The 7971-nt window shown below is 38.3% G+C and overlaps 1 protein-coding gene across 2 annotated transcripts in view; it reads left to right on the forward strand.

Annotated features, from left to right (window-relative positions):
• Positions 1–6151, forward strand: part of LOC102224587 (cGMP-dependent protein kinase 1) — a 45503-nt gene extending 39352 nt beyond the window's left edge. For both annotated transcript variants that reach the window (XM_005806712.2, XM_023340795.1), the window contains 8 exons: positions 375–514; positions 699–788; positions 1915–2056; positions 2278–2441; positions 2521–2643; positions 2728–2790; positions 2873–2939; positions 3056–6151. In XM_005806712.2, the coding sequence (XP_005806769.1) occupies positions 375–514; positions 699–788; positions 1915–2056; positions 2278–2441; positions 2521–2643; positions 2728–2790; positions 2873–2939; positions 3056–3154 (888 nt within the window). In that variant the 3' untranslated portion in view covers positions 3155–6151. The remainder of the gene's footprint in view (positions 1–374; positions 515–698; positions 789–1914; positions 2057–2277; positions 2442–2520; positions 2644–2727; positions 2791–2872; positions 2940–3055) is intronic.
• The last annotated feature ends 1820 nt before the right edge of the window (positions 6152–7971 follow it).

The following is a 7971-nucleotide window of genomic DNA, read 5'->3' on the forward strand; positions in this document are numbered from 1 at the left end:
TGTCATGACCTACAAGAAGCACAGTGCTGTGTTGACAGCATGAACACTCCTCAGTAAATCCTGACACCCCTGAAGCACATTTCCTGAGTTTTTAACTTTACAACGCTTATAAAGTTTCTAAAATAAGCGACGGTATAATCTAAAAGAATCATTTTTAAAAAGCAGGCCACATTCAACCAGAAGCAGAAATCAGAAAAGAACCACATGCAGGGAAAGTAAATAGACGTTCAGCTGGTCATTTTCGGACACATTGCACAAAGCGGAAAAAAACCCACAACTCTCTGCAGGTTGCCAGTTGTACTGTGATGTCACATTGCAAATATTTTGTAGCAATTGATCTTTATTGCCCTACTGCGTATACTGTCTTTGTGTAGGTGCAGCTGAAGAACGAGGAGGCTAAAACGTTCGCCATGAAGATCCTGAAGAAGCGTCACATCGTGGACACGAGGCAGCAGGAGCACATCCGTGCTGAGAAACATATCATGACCGAAGCACACTCAGACTTCGTTGTCAGGTCAGAAAACTGTGCGTGTTTATGTCTCATAAAACAATTCGTGTAAGAAAAAAAGACAAAGGTGCCAGTAAAGCATACTAGTTTCACCTTTAAAAAAAATTAAACGAGCACTTTAGTTTGTCCTCATGTCAATAAAGTTGCAGACGTGTCGGGTTCTCTCTGTGACTCTGTTCTTGGTGTTCAGGTTGTACCGGACGTTTAAAGACAGTAAATATTTATACATGCTGTTGGAGGCGTGTCTGGGTGGAGAGCTGTGGACCATACTGAGAGACAAGTACGCTGCTCACCGACATGATACCTGAGTGACTAAAGATTTCTTTAACTTTACTGTCATCACAGTTATTACTCAATAATCAAAATAAATGATTGAACACGTTTTTACTTCTTTACCATAACATCATTCCCCTATTTATGTCAAGAATAGGATCTCTAATGCTTTTGTAATGTTACATAATGTATAACTATTACTTGAGACTGTATTGGATTGATTTTTAGTATTGATATCTGTATTAGATTAGCTGAGCTTATTTACAATTACGCTATGAATTACAGAGCAAATGCGGGAAAAAATAATAATAAAAAAAACTTTTATTTGTTTTGTCATTTTGTTTTTTTTTGGGGGGGGATAATATTACGATTTATAGTGAAAATGTATATTTGAAATTCTTTTTTAATTTTTTATTTTTTGCAGTGGATCCACAGTATTCATTGGGACCACAACAGCTTGCAAAGACCTAAAATCCATGAATACTTGAGAATATCTTTAAATGCTTATAAGTGCCTGTTGTAATGATTCAAACACCAAATATACCTCAATATGAATGAAGAAGCACAGTAGAAGCCATCTTGTTGCTACCACAGAAGCTAATGCAGTCTACCTTACCTCTGCCCCACGGGGTACAACCAATCAGCAGCAAAAATAAAATAAAAAACAATAATAATAATAGCACCTCTGAGTTGACTGCTTTATAAATACTACCCAATAGCATATAACATGGCATTATGTATTGTTATTCTTGCTTCCCAAACAGTATTTTATTTTGAATATCTTATATTCTATATAAAAATCAACAAATAGGCAAATATTTCAGCAAATAATTTGGAGTAATAGTCCACATAAAAAAAAAAAATCCACCAATAAGTGAATTCAGAAGTTCTGAACCGCAAATAGGCAGGCTCCACTGTAACAAAATGATTACAAATATAATTCACATATTTGAATTTTGAATGAACAGAAAAAGACATATTCTCCACATATTGGGTCTTTATTACGCAATCTTATAATTATGTTCATATTTTAAATTAACATTTGAATGTGTTTGATGAAGAATTTGACTGGTATGAAACTGTCTCCACGTTCCAAATACATTGATAATTTTCTGCATCTCTGTTGGTTGCAGAGGTTCGTTTGATGACTCCACCACTAGGTTCTACACTGGCTGCGTGGTTGAAGCATTCGCTTACTTGCATGCCAAAGGCATCATCTACAGAGACCTGAAACCTGAGAACCTGATCCTGGACAGCCGAGGATATGCTAAGCTGGTACGTCCACCAGGTCCACGCGGGCTACCTGTGACTCATGTTCAAAAAGCTCCAACCGCTTTTGGCGAATGAACTGAATCTGTGAATCTAAATCTTTGTCTTCCAAGAAACTCCAATCATGTAACTACTGTCACAGGAAGCATAATTGCTATCCGCTTCCTCTGAATAAACTCCTTGATAGCGTCCAATGAAGGAAAATAAAAAGCACTGTCCTTTTGCAGGTGGATTTTGGTTTTGCAAAGAAGATTGGATTCTGCAAGAAAACATGGACGTTCTGTGGGACGCCGGAATACGTTGCTCCAGAGATCATTTTGAATAAGGGCCACGACGTGTCTGCCGACTACTGGTCTCTGGGGATCCTGATGTATGAGCTGCTGACTGGCAGGTAGGGATTCCTACACCCGACGTCGGAAAAATCTGAAATGACCAGTTCGGAGTCCGACAGTGTCTGTTTGCGTCTGCAGTCCTCCGTTCTCAGGTCCAGATCCGATGAAAACGTACAACATCATACTGAAAGGCATTGACATGGTTGAGTTCCCAAAGAAGATCACCAAGAATGCTGCCAACCTCATCAAGAAGCTCTGCAGGTAGCATGGACTGTTTCCTGAAACATAATTAACTAATTCCTTCTCCAAATCGACTATTTAGCCATGTCTTCCTCGTGTCTGCAGGGATAGCCCATCGGAGAGACTAGGAAATCTGAAAAATGGAGTGAAGGACATCCAGAAGCACAAGTAAGAGAGCTAAATATTTTGTAAGTGAGCTAAACATTTACTTTCGATCGTTTGGAAATTAACTGAATGTTTGTGTGTTCAGGTGGTTCGAAGGATTCAACTGGGAAGGGCTGAAGAAAGGAACACTAACTCCACCCATCACACCCAAGGTAGGTTAGGAGGAAATCAAAATCCACTTGGGTTGTAATCTTAATGTTCCGAATGAGCCTGTTTTTTTGGGGGGTGCGGGGGGTTTCCTGGTCTTGAGTTGTACTTTTGCTTCCAGGTGTCCTCTCCAATCGACACCAGTAACTTTGACAGTTTTCCAGAAGACACGGACGAGCCGCCGCCCGATGATAACTCAGGATGGGACTATGACTTCTAAACCGAGTCTGCATCTTTGAGACGGCGTTGAAGTTGAAGACCCACCAGGTGAAGAAGCCAACTGTGGCGGGTTTGTGCCCAATATGAACTTGGGGCCGAGCGTAGATGGAAGCACATGGAGAAAAGTTCTCTGGAAGATCGAAGGGATCCAGCGGATCAGCTCTGTTCATTCAAGAAGAGTTGAGCAATGAAGCAGCTCAGTGTCCAGAGCTGGGGGTTTACCTCCCCTGGCTTTACTTTCTTTTTTTTGATTCGCTTCTGGCTCCGGGACGTCGCCGGGCATGATGAAACAGTTGAGCCAAATAGACGGCTGCTGAAATTTTCTAAGAATCTGAGTTGTCGTTTAGGCTGCAGAGGAACTCTGAGGAAGTTCTTCCATCACATGGACCATAGAGGGCGTCTATGAACCCACTTTGTTACTGCAAATGAACCGAACCGGCTGCAAATATAGTGAGTCTTGAGTTTGTGTCAAAAAGTGCCAGTTCTTAGGATTCGGCTTTAAAAATCCCACCAGAAAGCTGACAGAACTTGAATCACCGTCTGCTTCCTCTGAAATGTGAAAGACGTTATTCACAATATATCTTCTCACCTGGAGATCTTTTTTTCTTCTTTTTTATCAACAAGGTTGGGGTTATAAACGAGGTTTAGCTCGCTTTTCCTGGGACGTATAATTAGTTTAATTGAGCAACTCTAATAAATAAGCAAATAAATGTTTTAAATACTAACATATTTTATTATTTTAATATTATTTTGTGTTTAAATTACATTACTTTATAAATAATTGATTTATTAAATTCAATAAATTGAAATTAAAAAAAAGATTCAGAACATTTAATTTCTTACTCTCCTAGAAATAGAAAAAAATAATTAGCATTACTCAATCCAAGTAAAATAGAAGTCAGAAAGCTGTACACTTTATTGATGAGTTAAGTTTTTTTTAAAATATGTTTGGCAAAAACTGACTGGATCAAATCAGATTTTATGTCAGTTACAAGAGAGTGAAAATGGTAAAAAATTATAATAATAATGAAATGATTTTGTGAAACTGTTGACCCTACAAAAATGCCTTTCTTCATCATCGAAAGGTGGATGAACGGAGATCAGGATGGTTTCCCAGGGCTCTGGTACTGAAACTTGGTGCATCACAACGTTATTTTGGTAGAATTCGGATTGTTATTAACCTGCCAAAGTACAACACTGCCCAAAGCCTCAGAGCCTGTTTGTGCATTAATAAAACATAACTGAAGAGTGAGTCCACATTCAGCTCTCTAACTGAGGGCCAGTTTATATACGACGCCTATAGTGGCAGGAATAACTTCCTTACAGCCACCTTAATGCCTTCAGTCATAACTTCCTTTCTAAAAACTGAAGAAACTTTGAGGATGCAGTACAAGTTTCTGCTTTGAAACTTTGCAAGTTTTTACACAATTAATCTTTGAGTGGCAGCATGAAACTGATATTAGGTGTCTTGAGTATTCCAACATATACAGGCACTTCCATATCTCTGTTCCTCTTCAGGTGGTTGTTTGGGAGGTATGCATGGCCAGTGCATGTGTAAAATAGCTTGAAGCAATCTCTTTTGATCATGCTTGCTCCAGTGGCAGTGTCAATCATTTCAATCCTTCTTGTTTTGAAATCTACAGAATTTGACAAACACTCAGTTCCAGACAGTTCCTGAATGACGGTGTAATCTCACACAAAGATCTCCTGTTCGTGAACGAATGTCAAAAATGTCCATGCTGAGCTTGAAACTTTCCACTTGGCAGGCGTAATTACTAAAAGAGTCAGAGATGATGTTTCTATTAAAGAAAAGAAAACCATCGGCTGGTTCTCAAGCATTTCAGATGAATTGCAGTGTTTGCTACCATCTGGTGGGTAAATGTTGCTATTGTAGTTCTCTAACGGCGCTGAGAAAACTTTAAAATCATAGTTTTTTTTGACCGTTGTGCCTAAATGTGATGTGTGGATTATGTGACAGCAACCGGCCCTCTCACTTTAAACTGAAAGGAGCTAAACTCGTGGAATCCTTCTTCCGTTCTGTAGACACTTCAATCTACTCGGTTGGCTGTAGTTTTCACTTTGTGCCACTAGATGTCTATGTTTACAAAAACGCTGTACCTTTAACTCGCATTGCTTCCATACACAGCTCAAGATTTCTGCTGCAGATTGAAATTAACTCTGAAATTGATGACAGATGATGATAAGGTTTGCTCTCTCTCCCTCTGATCAATCAGTTCCTAATTCATCCACTAAATAAGCTCTACAGTTTTTTTTTAAAGGAAAGTCAAACACAATCCCACTTCAAATAAGACGAGGATTAAATGTCAACTTTCTTCATTAAGCTTAAAATCATGGTTGAAAAAGCCGTGGCTGCAGCAAAATAAGCGATTACGTGCAGGAGCTTTGCATGCTGACAAAGTTTATGTGAAATAGTTTCAACAATTGTGCAATTTTGATGTTCCAGTCCTCAAATGAGGATATCTGATCTCTGTATTTTTGTGCCGTTTTTAAAAGAGTGAACACCTGTCTGTATTTTGTATGAAGCTTTTGTATCATCAGTCAGACTTTACTGGAATATTTTTGTAAAACAATCAGTGGCGTGACGTCTCTGCATGACGACAGTGGTAACGGTGTGTGGTTTGCACCACCAGAGGGCATGGTAGAGGTCAATCAGTACAATCAAAATGTTCTGACTTTTATTTTTTTCATAAAAGTCAACTATAAAGACAAGTTCCTTTTATGTGTTTTCAGTCAGCCAGCATGAGGCTCTAGAGGCACTGACACAATAAACCCACGTGTTTCTCAATGTCAGCGAGGTCATGTTGGAACATTAAAGTTTAGTTTTGGACCACAAGGAAAAAAATGTGTATATTTAAGTGATGCTATTTTGTGCTTATTGGTGATTTATTTGTATATTAAGAAATATGTTGCTATAGTTTCTATGTATTTAACATTTATCTTACAATTGTGTTTTAAAAATAAAAGGTTCCAGAATAAACTGAAGCGAATTCTTGTTTCTCAACAAAGTCAAATCATGTTCATATGATTCATATGAACAAGTGAACAGAAAACAGTTAAATCTGCTGAATTTAAATGTTGAGTGAAGTTTCGCTTACATAAGATAGCCACTTGGTTAGCAGCTGATCTGCAGTAAACTGAATGTAGTATTCACTTTTCAATACCAGCAGTCACAACATAACAGGAGTTTCTCGCCGTTCAGTTATCACTACAGAGCAGCACAAATCAGATGTTCTGTACTGTTTCTTAAGCACATAAAAGATTTGAAGACAGAATCAAAGATCAGTTTTATTCAACATATAACCAACTGAAAAAGAATCTGCAATTTCCATTTGGATGAACATGTCAATTATCCATCGATGTGTTTGCAAATGTGCGATTTTTATCATTATTGGGGCCTGCCATAGCACTGCATTTTTCACATGAGGTAATTCCTGTTTTGGGCAACATAGGACTGGTTTAACCCAACCGCTGTCGCACATGGGATTAGTGTGGCCCTTTAAAATGAAGCTTACTAAAAATTTCAAATGAAATATCCCTCTCCTGTCTCAATATTAGCCTTTTCCATAAAATATGCATTTTAGCTATTTCCTTCACCCTGGTCAGTGAACCAGTGCATTAACTTTAGCAAATATATTAGCATTTCACTGCATAAGTAAAACTTAGCATTCCACTGCCACTAGTGAGCTGCCTTGCGGGGCAAGCATTTTAGCTATTTTTTATTGAATATCTGTTTAGTATAGTGAATGGAACAAGTCAAAGGTATTTATTTATTTTGGTAAAGTGTCAACATTAAACAGAAAACAACTGTAACTGGCGATGAATCATAAACTCAGAATTTTTATAACCAAAATGATGACACTTTTTTAATCCAACCCCAAGAATACGAGTAAATAACACAAAAAACACAAAGCAATATTAATCGACAATTACGCCAACGTGGCCTATGTGACACACCTGCAGTTATTTCTACATACATGTACAAGCTTGTGTTTGCATTGGTGACAATATGTTTTTGTGTATGTATTGGCATTATCATCATATGATTCCTCAGTCAATTTATTGACATTTTTCAATTCATAGCTGTCTGTGTGGACTTGATTTTCACATTTGTCATTTATACTGTATTTCCTCCCCATCTGCCTGCACTACACTTTTACATGTTCGCTATAGTTCAACTAGGTGGAGTTGGTCTGTAAGTCATTCAATTTTCTTTCTGAACTTGTTGTACATGGGCCATGGAAAATTATATTGAAGGTCATGGAGAGTCATGGAAAAGTCATAATTTTGTTTTTTTTCTAAATACCAGTGGGAGCCCTGACTTTGGTCTTGAAAAGAACAAAATCTCAACATAACTACACTTTGGTCCAACTGATGATGCAATTTTGAAACACTTAAATGATTGATGTTTTTATCAGCTTCTCAGTACTTCAGTCGGTCTTTTTTTACCAAATACTTGCTTACTGTGGCTGAAGTAATTTCTTGGATGACTACTTTTTACTTTTACTTGTGTAAAAATATGTTGAAGTACTCTGGGTATAATCTTTGGGTACTCCATCGATCTGATGTTGAAGAAGAGGAGGATGTTTTGTGTGCATCTCTCTGTGAGGCAGCAGCGTTCACTGACCCTAAGGAGAAGGACGTCCCTCCTCCTCCTTCTCTTTCTCCTTCATCCTGCACATTTATGAATGAGATGATGTCAGCAGCAGGGCCCTCCCTCTCTGATGCGGGAAAAACCTCACAATCAGATAGAGAGACGGTCCCCCACGCGTCTGTAAGCCTGACGGAGGCAAACATCTC

This window comes from Xiphophorus maculatus, chromosome 10 (genome assembly GCF_002775205.1).
Source record: "Xiphophorus maculatus strain JP 163 A chromosome 10, X_maculatus-5.0-male, whole genome shotgun sequence".
Classification (NCBI taxonomy): Eukaryota; Metazoa; Chordata; class Actinopteri; order Cyprinodontiformes; family Poeciliidae; genus Xiphophorus; species Xiphophorus maculatus.